Below are 25,061 nucleotides of genomic sequence, written 5' to 3'. Positions count from 1 at the left end.
GCGGCGGAAGTGATGAGTCTCAAACAGGAGATTAGAGGGCTCAAGCAGGAGAACAAACAGTTGCATAAGCTCGCACATAGCTATGCGACAAACATGAAGAGGAAGATTGACCAGATGCAAGAATCTGATGGTCAGATTTTACTTGATCATCAGAGGTTTGTGGGTTTGTTCCAGCAGCATTTGCCTTCGTCTTCTGGGGCTGTACCGCGTAATGAAGCTCCAAATGATCAACCTTTGGCTCCTCTTCTTCCTGGAGTTCCGCCGAGTGGTGTGGCTTCAAACAGTCAACCTCCAGCGCCTCTCATTTCTGGAGCTCTGCCGAGTGGTGAGGCGGCACCTGATCGTCCTTGAAGATCCCCTCTTGTAAATTTGATTATTATTATTTTTTTTTTTTTTTTTTTTTTAAGTATGTAGAATGCAATTTTATGTAAAATTTCCAGAAAAAATAAATAAAATGGACTTTTATTTCTCTTAATGCTTTTTTTTTTTTTTTTTTTTTGTGCACATGGTGCCAGATGCACCATCCATTTTTTTTATATTTTCCTTTCTTTTTTTTTCCTGTTTTATTTTTTTTGCACATGGTGCCAGAGCACCAAATATCAAACAATTTTTTCTTTAATCATGGTGACAGACGCACCAAAGATCAAACTTTTCATTTTTTTATTTTTTGCAATTTTTTTTTCTTTTTGCACATGGTGCCCATGCACCACCAGAAACTTTTGATCTGTCATGGGGCTGTTCCCCATCTTTGATCCACCATCCCATTTTCTATTATTATTTTTTTTTTATAAATTTCGATGATGGGCTGGGGAATTTGCAGGGAAGGATGAAGGCGCATGGAGAGCACGAAGGTGACCTTGATGTCGGATCCAGCTAGAATCCAGAGCACAGCCACTGAGCCCAACCACAGAGCACAGCCACTGCACACCCGTTGTACTGCCACTGAGCACAGCCACCGTACACCCATCGCACTGCCAGCATCTTCACTGCACTACCATCTATACTGCCTGTTGAACTTGCTGTACTGCCTTGTCGTCCTTGCACTGTTTCCTTGCTGCACAGCATCGCCGTCGCACCGTCGCAGCATAGCCTTTGCCATTGCACTGTCCACTGCATCTCCACTGCACCATCCCCATTGCTTCTGCACCGCACACTGTTTTGCATCTTCACTGCGTTGTTTCCTTGCTGCACAGCCTTGTCGTCCTCACTGCACAAAGCATTGCACAAAACTACGCTGCCTTATCTCGCTTGCTGCTGCACCACTGTACCTTTACTGCACCACCACTGCCTTCCTCGCACTGCTGCTGCATCACCTCTGCAAGGGGAGAGACAGATTGACAGCGCTTCCGAAGCTTCTTCGCCACCGTCAACAGCGCCAATCTTCGCTCTCTTAGTTCAGCAAAAGCTTCAGGATCATTTGCGAGTCCAATGACCGAGTCATGAAGATGGAAAGCATGGATCCTGCAGCACCAACCCAAGTCACAACCTCAAGCCGAGTCAGAGACACCAATCTAAGTTACAACCTTCAAGTCCAGTGCCATCAATTCCAGGCAAAAAGAGAGACAGAGGAGAATTAACCAAGCGGGACCCGCTGCCCAAAGGAGAGAACCAGCGAGGCGGTCCATTGTCAGAACTGATGAAATTCTTGGCTTGCTCGAAGTAATCCTTCAAGCTTAGGCCTTACTCTTCCGCATCGAACCTGTGCTCCTCTTAACGAGCCTACTGCTTCTTAGTCTCTGCAGCCGACGTTGTCGTCGTATGAGATTCCCCTGCCGCGACGATGTTCGCTGCTATCAGAATCATCGAAGTGTGATCTGTTGACGCAGTGGCTAGGACGAGTTCGTCGGTGTAGGCTTTGGGTTGGATCGGGACGACGACTCGGCGAGTAGCGAGGCTAGTCAACCATCCAGGACGCTGAGTGAATGACTGCTGTCCGATCTATTGAAACGACGCCGCGCTTTGCTAAGCTGGAACAGGCCATGACTTTGAGCCGAGATGATCGAAAGGTCGACTGGTGGTGAAGACTTGAGAGCAGCGAATTTGGCGGAGAGGTTGTTGGGGAGGCGGATGGCTTTGTAGACATCGGAGTAGGCTCTGGATCCGACCCGCTCCAGGATCTTGTACTTTTCGATGATTTCGGGTCGGCTGTGGATGCTCCAGCTCTTCGCTGGTGGAGAGTCCCCGTCTTTGGCTGAGACTGGTCCGCCTCACACCCACTTGGCTGCTCATCTCTCTTCTCCTCTTAATATTAGTGAACCACAAATCCAACATTTCCTTCACATTTGAGTTTGCAAAAGCAACTATAAGCTCTCTGTTAACAGCAACCTTCTCCAAAATCTTTGCTAACCTTGGATTCACTGATTCATCAGGAAGAACACTGGGGTTGGTTCGTGAGCGGCAGATGCAGGGAAGCCAAAAACAAAACTCAGATCCGAACAGAGCCCAACAACCAAAGCAAGAGCAACCAAGACCAAACCTTTCTTACAAAGCACCATTTTCTGAGAAACCCCAATTGTCTTGTCGGTTAAGATGAGGGTTTTATTGTAAATATCGAATTTAAGGTCGATGGTTGGTGGAGCTTGGCGTTGGAATCGGAGAGGGAGGACTTGAGAGAATCGACGTCGGAGAGGAGAGATCGAAGGTCGTCAACGGCGAGGATGAAGTCTTGGTAGTAGTGGGCCTTGCAGACCTCCTCGATTTCGAACTCCTTGGATCGGGAGAAGTGGCGAAGGTGCTGGAGCAGCGTCGCGGGCTTCCCGGCAGTGAAAGCCTTGTGGACGAAGGGGCCCACATCCTCCCCGTTGCAGATGGCGGAGGAGAGGAGCAGCTGGTCGAGCTTTTCAGCCGAGTCGCCGTTTTCCGCGGCGGACGGAGCCACTTTCCGCCGAGATTTCGTGGGCAGCATCGTGGCGATGAAAGAGAACAGGGCGCGGAGAGGATTTTAGGAAAAATGGGAGAGTGAGAGGAGGAGAGAGATGGACCTAAGCCTGCTGAGGTTGGAGGCTAGACTTCGAGAGCTGGGCTTGGGCCATGATTTGGGCAGGGGGCCGGCCTTGGTCTCTCCCTTGGCATAGTTTGGAGTTAAGTGTGGATGGGCCTATATTTGTATATGCACACACACATACGTATATATTTCCTTTTTTTTTTTTTTTTTTAATAACATATGTATTAATTAATACAAATAAATCGTAATAAAAATGGACTCCCTTAATCAAACCCTATTTTTTTATTTTTTATTTTGATGTGATGAAAGGAATCTTTAATTTTGAGAAGATAAAACATGATGCCAAGACCTCACGAAGCTTCCAGATACGTGGTAGTGCTTGTGCAAGAGACTGCAATGGGGTTTCGTTGTGTAGTGCCTTTTGTTCATAGTCTTTTTCCTTCGGTGGTGCGCTACCGTGTGGAGCTGTGCAAGAGCCTGCAACGAGATTTCGCTGTATAACAACTTTCCTTAGTGGTGACGTCGATGTGCCTCTTGCCTCCGCTTGGAAAGACCGTCATGTAGCTGCCCTTCCTTTAAAGAAATAAAGTATTCACATTTTTGAATTTGCTTTTCATTCTTCAAAGTGTTTTTTTTTTTTTTAGATGGTGTGACTGTACTTGAAGTTTCGACGTTTCAAGTTGCCTACGTACCCTCTGTTGAGGAGGGATCAAGTCATAACGTAGTTCAAATGAGCGATGAATTTAGCAGTGATTTTGATGATGATTTTGCCGTACACAGTTTATGCTCTTGTGGGCCAGGAGCGTTTGGTGTTGCCTTTTATGCTCGTGCAGACCAGGAGCGTTGGTGTCGCCTTTTATGCTCGTGCGGACCAGGAGCGTTGTGCCATGCAGTTTAGGCTCGTGTAGGCAAGGAGCTTTGGTTCGTGCAGTTTAGGCTCGTGCGAACAAGGAGCATTGTGTCTTGCAGTTTAGGCTCTTACAGACAAGGAGCTTTGTGCCATGCAGTTTAGACTCGTGCGGGCGAGGAGAATTTGTGAATTTTGTCAAGCAATCCGGGAGAGGCGTTCCTCACAATTCTCATAGCAAGGAGCTTTGACCGCGTGATTGAAGAAGTCTTCGGGCAAGAAATCGCGCATCGTGATGGGGATGGACGATCTATGTGTCGAAATTTCATCATCTTCAACAAGTTCACGTTGCTTTGAAGGTTGACAAGAGCTGTTTTGCCCCCTTTCCGATTGGCGGACTTGTGGAGGAGACGTATGCTTCTTGTGCAATTTCTTAGGAGTGACTTGAGTCCATCCTTCTACTTTGCTTGTCTTGGAGGATGCCCCCAGCGGTTGAGGTGAAAACTTTGAGTCGGAAGAGCCAGAAGTGAAGGTGGTATAGTTTGACTCCCCCACATCGTCAAGATCTAGCTCGATGATTCCTTTCTGAGCCAGCTTCATGATGAGATCTTTCAGCACGAAACATTTTTCTGTCGGATGACTGATGAAGCGGTGGAATTTATAGTATCTTGGACTGTCGGTACAATTCATCTCTTCCGGCCGTCTGCACTCAGGCAAACTGATCACCTTCTTGTCCAACAGGTCATCTAGCATGGCAACCACATCAGAGTCGGGGAATGGATAAGTCTTCTCCTCAAGCTCCTTCAAAGTGCGTCTACGCATCTCTTGATCACGAAAAGCTTCGGTTTGAATCGCCTTGCCTCGTGTGGATATTTTGATGGGAGATGTGTTGACCGTCATCGCTTCCTTGGTGGGTTTCCATGCACCCTTTTCCACCTTTGTCCCAAGAACTTTGTCGTTCTTGTAGTCGGCGATCGGTTCTTTCTTCCCATGATGGGCGATGCTCAACTCCATGTCATGGGCGTGAGTGGCCAATTCCTCGAAGGTCCGCGGTTTAATGCCTTGAAGGATGTATTGCAAACCCTATTGCATGCCTTGGATGCACATCTCGATTGAAGAGGTTTCCGAGAGCCTATCTTTACAGTCGAGGCTTAGAGTGCGCCATCTGTTGATGTAGTCAATGACTGGTTCGTCCTTCCACTGCTTCGTGCTTGTTAGCTCTAGCATGCTCACAGTGCGGCGAGTGCTGTAGAAGCGATTGAGGAATTCCCGCTCCAATTGCTCCCAACTGTTGATGGACTCAGGCTCCAGATCCGTGTACCACTCAAAGGCGTTTCCTTTCAGCGAGCGCACAAACTGCTTGGCGAGGTAATCCCATTCGGTTCCTGCGTTGTTGCAAGTTTCAACGAAGTGGGCAACGTGCTGTTTTGGGTTTCCCTTTCCATCAAATTGCATGAACTTTGGTGGTTGATAACCCTTCGGCATCCTTAAAGCGTCGATCTTCTTTGAATACGGCTTTGAGTACAACCCGGAGGTATATGAGCTCCCTTCGTACTGTGCCTTGATGGTGTTGGTGATCATCTCTTGCAGCTGCTGGATAGAAAGAGATCCCATGAGTGCCGCTGCTTGGTCTGGCTCCGGCTTCGCATCGTTTTTCTTCACCTGAGGCTCCTCTTCTTCGTCCTCTCTTCTCTTTAGTGGATCATTCTCTGGGTCGGGTTTATCGCCGTCCTGTGCCTCTAGTCGATTGACGAGTGCTGCAATTTGCAAGTCTTTTTCTTCCACAGTTCGGGTTAGCCTTGCGATTGCTTCATTCATCTGAGCCAGCTGCTCATCGATTGAAGTTGCTCCAATGGTCATGACTTACATGGCTGAACTGCCGCTTGAATCGTCATCGGAGAGCATGGATTCGGAGTATTCCCTTGGTCTTTCCCCCCTTGGTGCCCTTAGTGAGGCTAAGGTGATCATAGGCTCGCGCCTGGGGTACTCTTGTCCCTTTGGCAGAGTTAATGCAGAGGTGAAAAAGGTGGCAGAAGTAGCTCTTGCCATGCTTCGAGTCGTGATGCCCAAAGTGACACCACTTGCGACGAGGACGCTCTTGTTCTTTGCGCCGGTTGCGGGAACAGTTTGAGCCTTCCTTGATGCCATTAATTTTCGAAGTGCGCTTGAATTTCGGAGAAAGAGATGAGAGGCAGAGATGGTCCCACTGGGCGTGCCAATTTGTGAACACGGAAAATTCCTGAAACGAAAGAGACAAGAACAACGCGCACAAACAAATATTAAGTATTTGATGATTTTGGGTTACAATCTCTCTCTATTTTGATCCTCTGATTCGATCTCCGTAAGGTGTTGATTGGTGGATGTTTTGTTGATCCAAGGGCCGTTGATGCTTGATCTTGGATGAATTGTTGGAAGTTTCTTCAAAGGGCCGTGGGCTTGATCTTTGAAGGTGGATTTGAGCGGATCTTCAAGGAGCCGTTGGGACTTGATCTTGAAGAACAGTGATGAACGGATCTTCAAGGGCTTTTAGGCTTGATCTTGAAGAACAGTGATGAACGGATCTTCAAGGGCTTTTGGGCTTAATCTTGAAGAACGGTTGGATGTGTGTGGATTTGTCGACGTTGTTGATCCAAAGGGCCGTTGGGGCTTGATCTTGGATGAACAGATGATGAACGATGGTGCTTTCCTCAAGGGCCGTCGGGGCTTGATCTTGAATTGGTGGAAGTTCTTCAAGGGCCGTTGGGGCTTGATCTTGGAAGAACGATGAACGAAGAACACTTTCTTCAAGGGCCGTCGGGGCTTAATCTTGAAGGTGGATGATTGTTGATCCAAAGGGCCGTTGGGGCTTGATCTTGGATGAACGGATGATGAACGATGGTGCTTTCTTCAAGGGCCGTCGGGGCTTGATCTTGAAAGAGCGATGGACGAAGAACGAAGAACGAAGAACGAAGAGAGCTTTCTTGATTCTTCGGGAACCTGGATGCTTGAGAGCTTCGGAGTTTCAGAGTTTCAGAGCTTCAAGGTGTAATATGAATTTCCCCCCAAATGAATGAAATGGGCTTGTATTTATAGAATTTTCCAAGGCCTAACTTTGAATATAATATTCCAGATGAAATAAGCCGTTTCTGCCAGGTGTTGACATGTGTCCTATTTGATGACTTTTCCAACTCATTTCAATTTTCGTTGAGTCACACGCTACGTGTAAAATTTATGTAATACATGAGCGTTGACACTTTGATCTATCGGTCAACATTTATTTACCGAAATTTCGATGTCTACAATTAGTTTTCGAGACCTAGACTAATGAATGTGACGACTTCTGCTTCCAACTATGGTAGTATCTTCACTTATGGATAAATTTTCCCTATTTTTAGGGTAGATTGTGGATTTTGGTATAAAGTCAACTTAAAACGATGTCTCGAATCAAGGGTTAAAGGTAATTCAAGCTAATTAGTTGGACATCAGATGGAAAAGTGTTGAACTCATCGAGTTCCTGGGAGGAACTTAGCTCTAGTTCTGATCTTGCAAGTTGTGAGGATTAAAGTAACATGATGGTGTATGGTCTAGTGGTATTTCTCTTTACTTGTAAGTGAGAAATATTAAGTTCGATTCTCACCAAAGGTAAATTTGAACTATATTATCGTCTGTTCATTGTGAGGCTAAGCCCACCCTCCTCTCCCCTAGTGTAATAATATCGTTTGTTCAAAAAAAAAAAAAAAAATTATACCCCTAATGTATTTTTTTATTTTTTTGGATTGTATTCTTGAAAAAAGGAAGAAATATCATTTAGGGCTCCCAATTAGACATGTTAATAAATTAGGTTTTGATCTGGTCCGGTAATAGGAATATATTCGAATATGTAAGGCTAATTCGATTCGAAAATAATTACTATAACACATGATCTTATACAAATTCAATTTTATTTTTGTATTAGATATCGATGAAGGGTGATCTGGTATTTTTCATTTGAGACCAGCTGGTTCGTTTACATATTTATTTCTATATTTGGAAAACGAAACAAATTTTTGAAAACGTTCCCAACCATACCTTAATTTTCCTATTTTATTTATGTTAGTATTATTAAGAGTTTTCAAAACTAATTAAGTACTTTAATTGGGTCTGAAAGCCGAAGCCCACAGCCTTTTTCAAGTTATATACGACCAACTCAAGACCGCAACTACAAGCTTTCGCAACACAGGACCAGTTTGAAATCGTAACTGTAAGCTTTCTTCTGCTTATATTACTCCCCCCCAACTCCCTTCCCTCCTCGACCCCTCTCTCTCCTCTCTCTCTCTCTCTCTCTCTCTTGATTTCAAATTTTCAAGATCTAGACTTAGGTTTTGTGTCGAAGTCCTAAAAGGCTCCACGAAAGGCAAAGCTCGCGACTTTCGGACATTCTTCACGAACGTTAGCCCCTGCACTTTGCTTTCTTTTTCTAGGGTTGTTGGTATTCTTGGCCATTTTTGCACATGGACTATGATGTCTCCGAAATCAGTGGTGAGAAAAGTTCGAACCTTTACCGTTTTCTCTAATCTGGGTCATGTTCTTAACGGATTTCGGGTAGTGGGTTAGGGTTTAATTTGGATAATTTGTACAATTGGGTTTCGTTCGGGCCCTGCGGAATGCGGAGTGGGTTTTTCTGCAAATTAGGGTTTTGGGGGTTATTGGGTTTTGTTCGAATTGGGGAGGTTGAGGTTATAATTGTGTGATTTTGTTGGTGTTCGTCTCTGGGTTTTGCTTTTGGGAATTTGGGTTTTGGCAATGCATGGAATTAGGGTTTTTGATAGGTTTCTTTTGCTCTCTATGTGTGAAATACTTAGGGGTTTGGAATTCTTGCGTATTGTAATAGTTACTGTAAAACATTTTCTGCTATCTGTTTGTAAAGGGGGTTACAGATTACTTAGGCTTGCCAACTCAAAGTGACTCGTAAGTACATTTGTTGTGACTCCTTTCATTTTTTCCCAAATATAATGATCATTATGGATTCTGGATAGAGTGGAAGGAACTGAAGATGGGATAAGGAATGAATTTTACTATATTCACAGATTGATAATATAATAATTGTAATTTGTACGCGTAAATATGTGTGTACGTAAGATGCATGGATATCAACGATGCAAGTGTTATTAAATTGCCATACTGCTTTTGTTTTCTTTATGGATTACTTGAAACAATTGTTTGTTGCCTTTGTCATCTAATAGTTATCCTCTCTTCTGAGGTAAAGTTACGGGTGACAGATTTCTTGTACATCTCTATACCTTTATATGGAATAACTGCAGGCACTGATGATGATCTTCCTCCATCTCATCAAAACAGAATTCCTCGAGGGGGTAAAGTCTCAGGAAACGAAAGATCTGCTGTAGGTTCTATCTCATTTTCTAGGATGTATACAGACATGGAGGCTGAAATTCATCACCTTGAGCAAGAAGCATACTGTGCAGTCCTAAGGGCCTTTAAAGCGCAGTCTAATGCGATTACTTGGGTATTTATGGTTGCATGTCACTGTGCTTGTTATCTTGAATCCTTGATATTGTTTGTGAATATTTGTCATGGGTGTGTACGTCAGGAGAAGGAAGGTTTGATTACTGAACTTAGGAAAGAACTGAGAGTATCGGATGATGAACACAGAGAGCTTCTGACCAGGGTTAATTCTGAGGACATCATCGATAAGATAAGGTAAGTCTCTTGAAAGTTGAAAAAGATGTAGCAAAGTGACTCATATATTGCCTAGGAGTTAAGTTTTATACTTTTTAATCGTCACATGTTTGTATCAGAGTGTGGAGAGACAAAGGTGGTCATCAAGCTGCTAGGCTTACTTCATCTCAGAATGTAAATGTATTTGAACTTTTATCTAGTCCTACTATTTCAGCGTCCCGAAAGAAACAGAAAACATCACAATCGGTAACTTCTTAAGCATTCCGTCTCCCAATGCTGGCTTTAACGTAGCACTTGTTTTGCAGCCTTTGTGTTTAAAAGTAATTTAAGGAGCTCATTGGAGCCATGAGGAAAGTCAATTATAAACTTAAAGTAATCATCATGGTCATGTGAAGAAAAACAGTTAATTCACCTTAGTTTTGTGTGTTATTCTTAGCATGGTCAGCCATTCCCTGGTTTATCCTCAATGAAGTCCATGAAATACCCTTCAACAGGACCTGTTGGAAGTAGACAATTCACCCGCAGTTCTTCTGGTCCCTTTGTTGAAGCGGCTGAAGCAGAAACATCTGATTCATTAGTTGGAAGGAAAGTGTGGACAAGGTGGCCTGAAGACAACAGCTTCTATGAAGCCGTTATCACTTACTACAACCCGGCAGAGGTAGGTTTGAAGTCTCTATAAGATGTTTCTGATTCAGTCCTTCTGTAACAACATTAGTTGTTTTGAAGTTGTAAGTTTAGTTTCTGGTAACATGCACATGTCAGAGTGAAAGAAGCATAGATGAAAGTTCGCCGAGTTAATAGGTATTATTAGTGGTATACTTCCAGTTTGTTGTTTTATTTTTTAATTCATCTTCGATGGGGTTGTGCTCCTACTAAATTTGATATGATAGAAGCTAGAAACTCTCTTAAATTGCATAAGTGAACACTACCTTGTAATACCAATATGGAGAGTTGTTTCGTATGTTATAGGTTCAGTTGACTCTAAATTAAAAACGAATACTGTAGACATTTTTTCTAATTAAAAGTTGATGACTTCTAGTCTGAATCGCCTCGTCAGTGTCAGATCTTAAGATTGTTTTGCCTCCTTTTTAAAAACATGCAATAGTCTTGCAACATATTTGGAATAATTGAACCAAAGTAGTTGTCAATGGTACAGGACGTTGGTGTAAATTTAACATTAAAGATACATCCACTTGACATGTTTTCGTGCTCTTAGCTGACGTTTAAATGACCCTTGTTTTGATAGTCTATCATGTGTCAGATTCTTCAAACATTCAAATAAACTTGTATTTTTTACAGGGTCGACACGCTTTGGTCTATGACATACATACACCAAATGAGACATGGGAATGGGTTGATCTTAAAGAGGTGAGTCTATAAGTTCTATGTGATGTGTGCATCTATTCCACTGTGACATTAACATGCTAATATTCCTGTAGCTATTTGTCAAACCTAATCATTAACCGAAAAGTAGGAACCACAAGGAGAATGCATGAGAGATATAGATTTAGAGCATTTATTTCTTCTGCTAACCTTTTTAATAATAAGCAGATGTGTACATCTTATACCAGCATCTTAGCCCATATTACATAAACGACCTATATAATTGTAGCCCTCCAGTATAATTAAAAACTGCTCACTGGCTTTTATTGACCATTTATTCTTGGCATATATACGTTTTCCACATTGCTGGTTTTAATCATATTCTTCTATATTGTTTATGGTAATCGACAAAGTTCTATCCCGAGAAATCAAGACTTCATGATTTATTTTTAAAAAGGGGAATGGGATTCCATTGACTCGTTACTGATTACAGATCTCTCCTGAGGATATCTGTTGGGAAGATCCGGGCCCATCAGGACGCAGGGCTAAAAAATCTACAAGCCATACTACAAGAAAGCGGGGACCCACAAAGTCTCAATCAAAGAAAGAACTTACATCGCAAAATGGTATAGGGAAGGCGCCAGATGATTTAGAATTATTAAATACTGATACCCTGGTGAAGGAGGTATGTATGATGAACTTTACTAGGTGTTGAGCCCACCCTATCTGAAATTATGTTCGTTATTTTTATTTCACTGCTTTGAATTTTACTAGGTGGAGAGAGTTTTCAATGCAAGCGAGCCAGATCCTTTTGAGCTCGAAAAAGCAAGGAAAATTCTGAAAGTAAGATTAATTCCTTTACTTTCTCTCCCGTTTCTCCTAATCTAAGTTAAAATTCCAATTTGACGCTTATATGTATCAAATGCAGGATCACGAACAGGCCCTTGTTGATGCCATTCAAAGGCTGGCATATGCATCGGATGGTGAAAGTGGTAATAGATATATGTGTACATAATTATCATTGATCACTCTGTTTTTCTTCTCTTTTGAGCTCAAAATAAGTTAAACGGCCAATTGTTGTACCGTCTAGAGTTTCCGGTATGCAAGTTAGTTTTTAACAGCAGATTGGAGTTGCTCATTAGTAGTGTTTGCAATACTGCGCCTTTGTTAGGCCTTGTAATCTTGTAGTTGATTAAAATGAACCTAACAGTACAAAATGACTCGTAAGTAAAATGTATCCATAAACATGGGTGGATTACTCGGCTTTTAATTATACTAGATGCAAACAGACGTTATGACCGTGATTTGTGATTAATATGTTTGAATTCTGCTTATTCTTTGTAATTTTTCTTCAAAGCAGATAGAGAGCACACATTTCTGCACAGTCGATCAATGGATGGATAGCAGTGGGAACAAGTATCGTTGTTGAAAGCATCAGAGTATTGACAGAGTCCACAACGGGATGATCTTTGGCAGGTACCCTTCGGAGGTAGCAGGAATACAGGTCGTGATCGAATTTATTAGGCACGTCCAAATGTGAAAACATCTCGATTTAGTGTTTCAGATACGGCAAGAAGTTGAGGAGGTACCGTTTCTTTCAGAACCTGTCAGATTGTTGCTCAAATGTAAAGTTGATTATAGCAAATGACATCAAGAACTTGTCCTGATTCATTCCCTCCTGTATGAAGCTGGAGATTTACAGCTTACGGTGTTGATCTCTTGTAGCATGTTTAAACTGCGTACATAAATCCTGCGAAGAAAGCAAACAAATTCGCATTCGTGGCAAAATACCACTTCTTCGAGTAAAAATTCCTTCTGGTTTCCCTTGATATGGTGATGATTAAATTGATAAACACCTGAACACGAAGCGGGGTTTACTACACCAGGTAGAGCCAGAGATGAGAGCACCCTGCACAAACAAATATTTAAGTTCATCGTTGTTGAAAGGATGAGCTCTAATTACTGTTGAAATCCAGGCTGAGGTTTTTCATGCATCGACGAACATGTCAAAAGAAAACACAAACAGTAACATTTGTCAGAAGAAAACACAAACCGTAACATATTTTGTGATTACATCGACATTCAAATCGTAGGAACTATACCCTTGCAAAGCTTAACAAATTTCCATATATAAATGGATCTTGATGCAAGAAGGATGCTAGAAACATGGCTATTCTACTCTCAAAAGCAAAAGTAAATTTGGATGTACAGAATAAGTTGAGTACACCGACTATAAAAGAAACGATTGTTCTACTACTGTCGAAGTACTACCGATGAACCAAGTACGGTTTCATGGATAACTTGTATAAACAAAGTATTCAATACAAATGTCCAAACTACCTTAGAGAGAATCATACACCATCAGCAAACTGGATCCCAAAGGCACAAGTTGAAAGAGAGCTAGCAGAAAGTCGAAAGACCAAACCAGGTCTGCATTAGGCAGCTAAACTTGTCTCCAATTTGCAACCAAAATCTAATAAAATGGTTTAACTAACTATCAAAGGTCCTGTGAAACAACAGAATGTCCTGTGCACAAATTTTTTTTTGAATTTTCTACTTCATACCAAAAGATTAAAACGATCAACACAACGATTGCTCTCTACATGTTCCCAAAAGTGATCAATCGGAGGAAAAGACATGAACTTACACTAATCACAGTGTCTACGAATCAAATCAATCTCAAAATGCACTCTACAACAGAAACTGTCAAATTATGAGAGACACGGGCCAAAGGCTCACTTCTAACAACACCGATATCGTCCCCAACTTAGTAATTACCACCTGCACAATCCATCAAGTATGGAGTTTTATCACAAAATGTCTCGGTATTAGTTGGAGTGAGGTTAGAATATTTAGACTCTTTTTTCCTCGAAGATACAATCGATGTGAAATAAACAGAATCAACCCTCCTAGTGTATATTCTTCTACGCCAAAAACACTTCCAAATGACATAACTCAACCAAACGCTGCGGATTACTAGTCTCATTCCTTCTTGTGTAAATGTCTTTGAAATAAATCAACAATTCAACATACACCAGCATACTACATATCCTACAAGATAGCTCAAATGAGATCTTGTTCTTTCGGGACTCCGGGGTTTATAAGCATAAGACCCAACACCAGAAATCTATAATCTACCTCATTAGCATCTTAATCCAGACCTTAACAAGATCATAAACATCTCTATAATTCAAGCAGCTCCAGTTAAAAATCAAAACTTGATTAATAATATCGACATCTAAAGCATCAATTGCACATATAAACAAACGGATCATCCACAAAACCCCAAAGACAAAGGAAAAACAGGAGGACCCCAAAATGCAAAGAAATATTAATCAACAAAAATGGCAAACAAAAAAGCACACCTGCAGAAGAAGACACGAAAACGCAAACGAAATCTGATTCTGCAGATGAATTATATGAGACCCTTTCAGTTGCTGCGAATCTGCCGGCGTTTCTGGTATCAAAGGCGACGGCTTTGAAGCCCCCATTTGAGCAGAAGGTTGGATATCTGGTTTTGGGATTCTTTGGGTTGATTTTGAAAGGTCATATGGAATTCCTCCACCTCAATTGTCATGAAAAGAGTGTGTTTGTAACTGGCAAATGATGAGAGAGAGAGAGAGAGAGAGAGAGAGAGAGAGAGAGAGAGAGAGAAGGGGATGGGATTGGGGGATGACTTTGTTATGAAGGGATGATATCCACAACCACCATTGTTTGAAGGATTTTTGAGTTGAATTTGCATAATTGCATTTGACATTTTTGACAAGAATACCTGGAATAAAAGGGTACCCCTTGAGGGAAGGAAATCAAAAGGAAAGAATGAGGTCAAGGTCCCCCATTAGACTCTGGCTTTTATTATTATTATTTTCTTTCCTTTTCTTGTTTAGAAGAAATAAAGGAAAACATGGAGATTTTAATCAAAGCTTAACTGACAATTTCTAAATTATGGCTTGGACAAGTCATTCATCTACATACACAATGACAACATGACATCATTTCATTATATAAAACGTCATAATCAAAATCGTTCATTTTATTTATCATCGTCTAAATAGTACACTTAAAAGTTATTATCTTTTGACAAAAAAATATATATAAAAACTCATTCAATGAAGATTGTTTAGCCATCTATACGTGTGGAACAAGTCGACGATTATGATAAAGAAATGAACAGTTTCAATTTTAACGCTTAATGACACATTACATGGAAAAAGTTGTTTTAACACCGAAACTTGTAACGAAGGGATACCTGCTAGTGGTGGAGGGGGGGATTCTCTCCGGATCCCTTCCTCCTAATCCACCAAATCAGGAAATCCATGTCTTTGAAATTTGATCCAACGGCAACAAACAGGAACCCACTTTAAAAATTGTAATAACTTCAGCCATTAAATCAAATTTCAATAGTCTGAATCCCCTAATTTGATGGATTAGGAGGAAGGGATCAGGACAGGAACCCTTTCCCCAAGGACGGGCAATTAGATTGGGTTTGCTAACACAAATAGGAAAAATTAATTAAATAGAATTATTGTCAAACGCACTAAACGAGAATCTGTCGAACCAATTTTACCGTCACACTTGCATCATTGAAATCTCTTTCCACACATAAAACGTCACATTTAGACCCTTTTTGTACAGCGTCATCCCTTACGTGAGTCGAACTTCGATTTAATTCATTTACTATCAAGAGTGTTACGTTTAGAAGTACAATACCTTCCCCAAAATCTTCTCCTACCACAAGGGCAAAGGAGCAACGCAAGTCACTGCCCTCATTCTTGTACCACTCCAAAAAGCTCCTCCACTTCTTCGTTCACAAATTCTTCCTTTGAGTGCCGATAACAATTCTCATAATTTAAATATACGATTATCAACAAATTCCATTGAGCAAGTATCGTTATATGTACTCTATCATTAGAAGAACAAAAAACTGTTTGTAATATTATTATAACAAGGCAGATTACCAAGAACCAACCATCCCCTTCTTTGCCTGTCGACTGCTGTGCACTTCAGCTTCATCGGCCTCTAGCTCGTTTAGCTGGACCAGTCGTTGTTGCTGCCGCCCTCTTTGAGGGCCGTCCCACACTCCTCTTCGATGGGCTGTCCTGCTCTTTTGCTGCCTGTCTCCCACCAGAACCTCTGCGTGAACCTTGATCTTTCTGCGTGTTTCCTTTGCCATTTCCATTTTTCCTCTGCTCTGCTCTGCCTCCTTTGCTGTTATTCTCAGGGGTCTTTGATGCCTCTAGCAATGATCCGGTTTTGGATGAGGAGCTCTTGATTCTACTCAAGAAATTTGCGGCACTTAGCTTTTTCCCACCTGCATTATTGCTGCTCCTCTTTTCCGTCTCAGCTTTGGATTCTGAATTCTCATTGCTAGACAGCACTCTGCTCTTCTTTTCCGTCTCAGCTTTGGACTCTGAATTCTCATTGACATCTGAGTTTCTGTCGTTGTTAGTATTACTACGGGTCCTGACATTTTTGGTTGTGTTGTTTCTTGTACTGCTCCTACGTCTTTCCTTTCTTCTTCTCTTGGTGACATGGAGTTTCTCAATTTCATCCGAGGACTCCTCTTTTTGTTTCCAATTTATAGCTGGTTTGACATCACGGAACGTAGAGGCCTGCTCTTTTCTTCTTTCTGGTCCCGAAGAAGATGTGGACGCTCTTGCAGTTATGGAGCTGCGTTTGCGACAAGCATTGAGTGGAAGTGATAGTTTTGATTTTGCGAGCAATGAATCTGACGTTTCAGGTTCAGGATTCACAGGGGGAGCTGGTTGTGTCGGAGTTTCTTCTTTAGGTGGCGGATCTTGCTTAGGAGCCAGATGAGCCATTTCCTTTGACACAAGTGACCGAAGCTCACACGCAGCCTTGTATTCTGGAGACTTTTTCCCAAAGAAGACTATGGCATTGTTGCAAATAAGCAACATATCTCGAAAAAATAAGCTTCTGCTGCACCGCGAGTACCAACCTCCTTCAAGTCTGGTTTGCACCATTTCAAAATCTACATGCTGCCGAATCATTTTTGTATAATCCTGCAACATTTTAGAACCATAAACGATATTGTTAGCTCTTAATTTCCAATACTGTAAAATCATTTAAGATTACTAAATGGACGACGTCACTGCAATTGTTCTGCAGCTTTCAAGTTGAAAGCGCCACAATTTGGCCCACAAAAACAAAAAGAATGTTTACAATTTTGGCAAAACAAATTTTAACCCAACAAAGCGACTATATCTCAAGAGACGCATCTAGTTTGAATCTCCTCCCTCTCAATTAGACTAGTTTAAAATATCATCTTGTAACTTATCTCATCGGTTCAGACAAATCCACTTCACCATTTTTCAATAACCCTCTGTACAAGAGATGGTTTATTTTAAACGAATTTAAACTGCACGGAGTAGAATTTGAATTCAGGTGCACATCCATTATAGGCGTCCTGACTTCGTCTAGCCTAAACATAGTTGTACTTATCTTTACTTTGTTGAAAGATGTTTGAAGTTCGAATCATCCACATTAAGGAAAATGAAAAGTGTGCACACCATGACATGGTGTGGTACACCTGTATTGCACTATAATTTTTCCTATGGGTCCCCTACCAACTATTCCTGCTACTATCTTCTCTTTTGTGCAAAATAATAGTCTAAAGATGGACCCAAAAAAACAGTCAAAAGTTGAAGATATAAGAGTAAGACCTGACCAAAAAAAAAAGAAAGACATTTTTTGTTATTATAACATATAGTATTCTACTCTAAACTACACTAACGAAACATGAGAGGATTTGAAGCCAATATATAGAGAGCTTAAAAAGAGACCGCAACCCAGAACCCAGGAATGCAGTAGACATAATTTGGAATTTGAACAAAGGTAGTGCTATCCACACAACCATTTTTACTTCTCACACTCCCTTCTCAATTATTTGACTGTCAGATCCATCAAATAAAGTAAATAAGATCGATAACCACAAATTAATAAGATTGAAAAAGACTCCTCTAAGATCATCTCCAATCTTTAGGGATAAAGCTTAAAAATTTTACGCCATAAAATTTTACGCCATAACTCAAAAACTATTTTTCTCCTCCAACTCTTATGGCTTAAAATTTTAATCCGAGATTATTCTAACTTGTTTTTATTAACATTTTAATTTTAAATTAAATAATTAAAAATCATACAAATACATAGGTATTTATAAAGTTTTAAGTTAAATTTGATTTAAATGATTTTTTAAATTATGTTAGACGTTAAATTTAATTTTGAATCGTAAAATCTTTTTTTTTTTCCCTATTAGATTTGATCACATTTGATCATTACCGTTAGATTATAAGTTAAAAAAAAATTAAAACCCTGACAATTTTATGGGTTCAGAATATTTAAGCCAAACTTAAATCTTGAGAAAAATTTAACTCAAAAATATATTTTTTTCTCAAAACTTATTTTTGCCCAAATGATACGAGGGATTTTAAAGTTTATATTTTACGTTTGGGAAAATTAGAATGCCCTACATATTTTCTATAGTTGTTAGATTAAACATTCATCCCTTTTAAAGATTTGATTAAGGTGCTTCAATCAATTGCCACCTCAATAATTTCCTATTTATTTAATTTCCATGTCATTAATTTAAATGCATTTATATAGAGGCATAAGGTAGCTTAGCAACTAATTGCCTATAATATAGGAATTTAATTTCCTCAATCCCCTTCTGTGCATTAAATGACATTTTTTTAATAAAATAAAATAAAAAAATTAATTAACTAATTCCTCATTTCCTTATTATCAGTATTTTAAAAAAAAATACTCTTTCTATTAAAATTGTATCAATAAAAAGTCTTCAATACATATTTTTTTCATGTATAGATATATAAAAAATATACTTAAAACTTATGGTACATTTGAGAACAAAATTATCGACTTTTGGTACGTTTAAATTTCAAATGTACCGAGAAACCAAATGTACCAAAAATTCAAATGTACCATAAAACCAAATGTACCCATTTTGGTACGTTTAGATTTCAAATATACAAAGAAACCAAATGTACCAAAATTTCAAATGTACCATAAAACCAAATGTGCCCATTGTCAGGTAATCATGTTGGTACGTTTAGATTCCTATTGTACCAAAAGACCAAATGAACAAAAAATCTCAAATGTACCACAAAACTAAATGTCTCTATCAGATAACCTTTTTGGTACATTTACATTCCAAATGTACCAAGAAATACAAAAAATCAAATCCACTATAAAACTAAATGTGTTTATATTATAGGTAACTAGACGTAGCTATATAATCAAACAAATCTTTACTATGTGTTGGGTCTTCTAAATAATAAAATTTGACAACTTTTTTTTATAAATATTCTATTATATTCACAAAAAAAAGTAAATATTATAACAAACAATAAAAAAAATGCATAGAGATGGATAATAAATGCATAAATATAGGGATAATAGGAAAAGGAAAAAAAAAAACGAAATGCCCAGGAGATGGATAATAAATGCATAAATATAGGGATAATAGGGATAATAGGAACTGAAATTAATAACCAAAATTTTAGGAAAATGTTTGATCAAATTTTCAAAAGGAGTGTATGTTTAGTCTAAAAAATTAAAAAACAGGGCGCCTATATCAATTTTTTGACTGTCAGATCCATCAAATAAAGTAAATAAGATCGATAACCACAAATTAATAAGATTGAAAAAGACTCCTCTAAGATCATCTCCAATCTTTAGGGATAAAGCTTAAAAATTTTACGCCATAAAATTTTACGCCATAACTCAAAAACTATTTTTCTCCTCCAACTCTTATGGCTTAAATTTTAATCCGAGATTATTCTAACTTGTTTTTATTAACATTTTAATTTTAAATTCTGATAAATAATTAAAAATCATACAAATACATAGGTATTTATAAAATTTTAAGTTAAATTTGATTTAAATGATTTTTTTTAATTATGTTAGACGTTAAATTTAATTTTGAATCGTAAAATCTTTTTTTTTTACTATTAGATTTGATCACATTTGATCATAACCGTTAGATTATAAGTAAAAAAAAAATTAAAACCCTGACAATTTTATGGGTTCAGAATATTTAAGCCAAACTTAAATCTTGAGAAAAATTTAACTCAGAAATATATTTTTTTCTCAAAACTTATTTTTGCCCAAATGATACGAGGGATTTTAAAGTTTATATTTTACGTTTTATCCAATGAGTTAAAGATTGTGCAAGCGAACTGAACACATGTACAACCAAACAAAGGCACGAGGTGGGTCCCTTTTGGTCCTTTTATTCTGCACCATCAGGCAGAATATAACAGCACAAAATATGGAAAAAAAAACAAGATAACGCCACAGCCTTTAAAACAGCGGTGACATGTCGCCACCTTATTGCATAGGGAAGTCTGACCTAAATACGTCGTCGTTAGGTTTTATAGATTTTTAAAAAAATTAATTTCATTTTTAAAGGAAAAATAAGCAAACCTGGGAATGGAGCCGGCGCTCGAAAAAGGAGGCAAACTTAAGAGAGCGAAGGATCTCGAGGAAATCAACCAACGGCTGAGATTCAACTGGGACCCCCTTCATGGCGGGAGACTGGTCCTCTTGGTCCGGCTCACCATGCTCCTCCGGTCCGACCGGTTCAGGTTCCTCACCTGCTTTTCTCGACAAACTCGCCGAGCTCTGCACGTCACTGCTACTCTGACGACTCTCCTTCGTCCCTTCCTCCCCTCCCTTGGACTCGGCCACCGATTCCCTCAACTCCCGCGAGTTACCCTTCTCCGACTCCATAACCGCCGGTTCCTTCGCCACCGAATCGGAACTTCCGTTGCACGAATCCTCCACCGCCGGATTACTCGACTTATCGGCCGTCCCGATCTCCTCACCGGCTGGTTCACCCGGTTCATCCGGCTCCGAACCATTACCCGTATCGGCATCTCCGGTTCCGGGTTCCTCGGGTTTCGGATCTGTCGTGTTCGATTCGTCAAACGACCGTCCGTCGCGCACGGAGATATCTTTCTTCTCCGGCGAGACGTCAGCCGGTTTGATCTCTACCTCTCCGGTCTTCTCAAGATCCGATTTTCCAACCGGTTTTTCGGTCTCCCTCAGACTCTGTTCGCGCACTTCTTTTAACCTCTCCACCTTCGATTGCAGAGACCTACACGATTAATTTTAATCACCAAAAAATAAAACTATTAACTCCGATGGATAATTAAAAAAAAAAAATCAAACGCCGTCGTTACGGGTTGAGATTTTTACACGATGGAGCGATCGTAGCGTTGGAGTTCAAGCCGGAGTTCGTCGAGCCGCCGCTGCCGTAACTGGTCGAGCCAAAGGATGGGGGATTTATCATCGTCGCTGGCGGCGGAGACGGCGTCGTTGAAGCGGCGGCGGAGGTCGTGGAACTTGCGCTTGCAGGCGTGTGGGGTGAGGAGGTGGAGGTTGGAACTGCGCTTGCGGAGTTCGGTGGCGACGGAGTCCCAGCTCTGGGTGCCGAAGCGGTGGACGGCGCAGGCGAGGAGGAGCTCCTCCCACGTCCCCCATGTTGGTGTTTGTTTCTCGGGAAAATTAGCGGGCTTATCCATAAGGAAAATCATTCAGTGAGTCAGTCCATCGTCTCTAATAAGTTTGGGTTCTTCTTGTTAGGCCTCTGCAATTCCATTGAGAAATATGTATTTTAATTCCTCTTTTTAGGGTTTTTTGTTTGTTTGTTTATTTGGTTGCGTTGTGAATGTGATATAGGCACTTATCTCGAGCATGTTATACGCTTCCAACCGTACGTACTGGCTTTGCTTTTGTCGGCCAAATTTATTATTTCGCTTCCTAATTTTGTAGTATTTAAGTAAATTTACCTTTTTGAATTTTGAAAAAAAATATGAAAACTGTTATTAGTATTTTAAAATTTGTATTCTACAATTCTCATAAATGTATATTTTTTTAATTAGAGAATATTTAGAGTGCAAAATGAAATTTATGAGTGCTAATAACAATTCTCAAAAAAATTACCAAGTTTAAAATATGCACAAAGTACGCTTTTTTGCAAGTATCATTACTATATAAATTAGAATAATGCTATTTACACACACTTTTACTTTTTACTCAGTATTACTAATTTTGAGCATCGATATTTTTAATTCATTCGATTTAACGATAAAAATTGAAAGGATTGTGCAAGAAGTAAAAATGAGTGTGTAGATAGTACTACTCTATAAATGATAGGATTAAGTACCTAAAAACTCAATATTTTAGTATCATTTCAACTTTTTGAGGATAAAAGAAATTTAATTAAGAGAGAAGTCTCGAAAACACCCAAGTCTTCTGGAATCATACAACAGGGCATTTCTAACTTACTTGGACTCAAATAATAATAAAAATAACTTCAAAAATGACATGAAAATGAAAAAAAAAAGAATAATAATAACAAATTTACAAAGAATACAAAAAATGGAAAACAAAAATGAAGATCGGGAAATATTAAGCCCTCGCCACCTCCAAGCTAGACCTGTGGCCATCAAAACTCCATCCCAACTTTTATACTAATCTTGAAAGCTTTGATTGGCCTACTTGGTGGTTGGAAATATTAAGTCCTAGGTGAGTTAAATATCATAAGGGAACGTTTGATGTTTGCTTTTAATTTGGGTCTTAGAGATATTGTTCTCGAGCTTGACGCGAAGGGAGTGGTGGTGGCTGATATTATGTCTATGGAGGGGTCCAGAGGGTTGTACCATGGAGAATATACAAATGTTGGGAAAAAGTTTCGAATTTTTTTTTGTCAATGACAGAACAGAGCTTGTTGTGGCTCATGAACTAGCTCAGTATGCAGTTCGTGCTAATGATTTTAAATCTAGGATTGAAGAGGAGCCTATTTGGCTCTCTCCTCTTGTGCTGTTTTTTGATTCCTCATGTTAATGAAAGTCATATTTTCATAAATAAAAAAATGAAATAAAAATCTATAAACATAAATAAATGTGCAGAAATTTGATGGAAGACTAAACCCGCTAAATGTGCAAAAAACTGAATAGAGAATATAAAAAGAAATCTTAAATTTCACAAAGAGTGTGGGTGTAAGGGTAGTATTGGAAAGTATGTGAGGTGTATTAAGATAAATTTTAATCTAACAAATAAATGTAAGGTGTATTAAGTATATAGGGTGTAGTCAACAAAATGTGGAGTGTGTACAAAACAACCCTTAGAATAATACTATTTACACACTGTTACTTTTTACTCAGTGTTATTAATTTTGAGCATCAATTTTTTTCAATTCATTCGATTTAACGATAAAAATTGAAAGGATTGTGCAAGAAGTAAAAATGAGTGTGTAGATAGTACTACAACAGGCCATTTCTAGCTTACTTGAACTCAAATAATAATAAAAATAACTTCAAAAATGACATGAAAATGAAATAATTAAATTAAATAACAAATTTACAAAGAAAATAAAAAATAGAAAACAAAAATGAAGATCGAGAAATATTAAGCCCTCGCCACCTCCAAGCTCGACCTGTGGCCATCAAAACTCCATCCCAACTTTTATACTAATCTTGAAAGCTTTGACTGGCCTACTTGGTGGTTGGAAATATTAAGTCCTAGGTGAGTTAAATATCATAAGGGAATAAGGGAGGAAGACTAAGAAAGAAGGGGAGAAAGAACTTAGGCTGATATCGATGTATCACCTTCATAATCTTGATATTAAAGGAGAAACCTACAAGATTGAATTTGGTCTATTTCCAATACTTTCGACCTGTTGTAAGTCCTGAGTCAGCAAGTGCACCTGCCACTAGATGATAACATGTTGAAGCTCTATGTGATCTGTGTGGGTGATGATGTGAAGTGGATACCCTTCTTGACCACTCCCAGCCGCTACAGCATATTTGTTTTGCTTTTGTTTGGAGTGACCTTGAGTTGTAGGGTGCAATTGGTGACTGTGTATTGGGTTTGAAGGTGATAGCTTTGGTGGAGGTCATGCTTCCATGACCATCTATTGATTTTGGAGACAAAATAAGTCCAAGCCCTAATTTAATAAAATTTAATTGATGCTTAACGGATATGACATTTTCAATAGGTTGAATAATGGTTTGGAGTTTTAGGTTCTTAATCCTAAATTATATGATTAGATTTGTTTATTTTATTAAATTTTATTTAAAAATCATCTCTGCAAAAAAATTATTGGATTCATAATCCTTTATGCTTTCAAAAGTATGAAACAAATCCACATTATAATTCATGATGAATCTTCTATTTAGTTACATTTGAACAATCTTCAAATAAAGATTAAAAATTGAATGATTCCAATTTTAGAATTTATACTGTAAAAACATGTTATGCACAAGAGGTGAAATATGTCTTTTCCTTCAATAGGGATGCAAGTAATACATTTAGTTTTTTTTTTTATTATTATTAAATGTGAAAATAACGTCTTGCAGAATTGTATTATGACAATTTCCGCCCCTTTTTGTGCTTGGTAAGGAGGCTTTGTTCATTCGACTATGTTTTTTTTATTACAAGTGATAATCTACATCAATATACACTAAGATGAATATAAAGTATTTGAATCTGGAACACAGTATATTGAAGATGAAGCAATCATATCTATGCATCCTGGTTTCGATCCTCAACGATCCTCCTCTTTCCTAACAACTAATTTAACTCGTTAATGCTATCGTTTGTTAAAAATGAAAAAGATAAAAGACAGTTAACTACTTGCCGTACAACTAGAATTATGAAGCCCAAGTTGTCATGACTCCTATTGAGTATCCTCGCATAGGTTGAATGAGCTTAAAATACATGGAACATGGAGCTGTACTTTTTTAGCACTTACACAACTTTTGTACGACAGGTAAGATAATTATGGGATATGATATCCACATACCCTATTTTACTTCTCATACACACTTCTAATTTTCAACCATCGAATCGAATGAATTGAAGAAGATCAACTGATAGAAATTAACAAAATGATGTGTGACATGACAGATGTTAAAACTAGAAGCACAATTGCATGATTAATTTTAATCAAAAAATTCATCGGTATCCGTATCCTGGAAGAGGATCCTCTCCTGAGCTCAGGATGGAGATCCTTCTGACCACAAAATCTGAACTGTTCAAATTTAATTCAACGATTGTAATTATTATAACTTTAGATAGTTCATATTTGAAACCGTTGGATTAAATTTGAACAGTCGGATTTCGTGATCAGATGATCCCATGCTGATCCATGCTGAGCTCAGGAGAGGATCCTCTTCCCCGTATCCCCAACCTTATTATTCAGCAATTTACAAAAACAAAATATCTAACAATATCGATCAAAAATCAAAA

General features: G+C 39.1%; 2 protein-coding genes and 1 long non-coding RNA gene across 10 annotated transcripts; 1 reads left to right on the top strand and 2 right to left on the bottom strand.

Annotated features, from left to right (window-relative positions):
- Positions 1-7,964: 7,964 nt before the first annotated feature.
- Positions 7,965-12,557, top strand: LOC114820980 (protein EMSY-LIKE 1-like). 8 transcript variants are annotated; one of them, XM_070811547.1, is made up of 10 exons: positions 7,965-8,288; positions 9,071-9,273; positions 9,358-9,467; positions 9,566-9,620; positions 9,883-10,104; positions 10,746-10,814; positions 11,263-11,454; positions 11,544-11,612; positions 11,698-11,761; positions 12,130-12,557. In XM_070811547.1, exons 1-10 carry the CDS (start codon positions 8,261-8,263, stop codon positions 12,171-12,173), a joined length of 1,056 nt encoding a protein of 351 aa, XP_070667648.1. In that variant the 5' UTR covers positions 7,965-8,260; the 3' UTR covers positions 12,174-12,557. The 8 variants fall into 8 exon arrangements, with proteins under 8 accessions (XP_070667648.1, XP_028948294.2, XP_028948292.2 ...); XM_029092461.2 differs by having other exon boundaries at positions 12,127-12,557; XM_029092459.2 differs by having other exon boundaries at positions 9,566-9,692.
- Positions 11,908-14,655, bottom strand: LOC139191068 (uncharacterized). The gene is made up of 2 exons (XR_011575205.1): positions 14,135-14,655; positions 11,908-12,678 (listed from the first exon to the last, which is right to left on the bottom strand). It is a non-coding gene; the product is annotated as an uncharacterized lncRNA (long non-coding RNA).
- A 959-nt stretch (positions 14,656-15,614) lies between these two features.
- Positions 15,615-21,709, bottom strand: LOC103430276 (DEK domain-containing chromatin-associated protein 4-like). The gene is made up of 3 exons (XM_029092138.2): positions 21,006-21,709; positions 20,232-20,904; positions 15,615-16,792 (listed from the first exon to the last, which is right to left on the bottom strand). Exons 1-3 carry the CDS (start codon positions 21,341-21,343, stop codon positions 15,779-15,781), a joined length of 2,025 nt encoding a protein of 674 aa, XP_028947971.2. The 5' UTR covers positions 21,344-21,709; the 3' UTR covers positions 15,615-15,778.
- Positions 21,710-25,061: the final 3,352 nt, after the last annotated feature.

Source organism: Malus domestica, chromosome 14 (assembly GCF_042453785.1).
Source record: "Malus domestica chromosome 14, GDT2T_hap1".
Lineage (NCBI taxonomy): Eukaryota > Viridiplantae > Streptophyta > Magnoliopsida > Rosales > Rosaceae > Malus > Malus domestica.
This window is presented reverse-complemented; position numbering and strand designations above follow the sequence as displayed.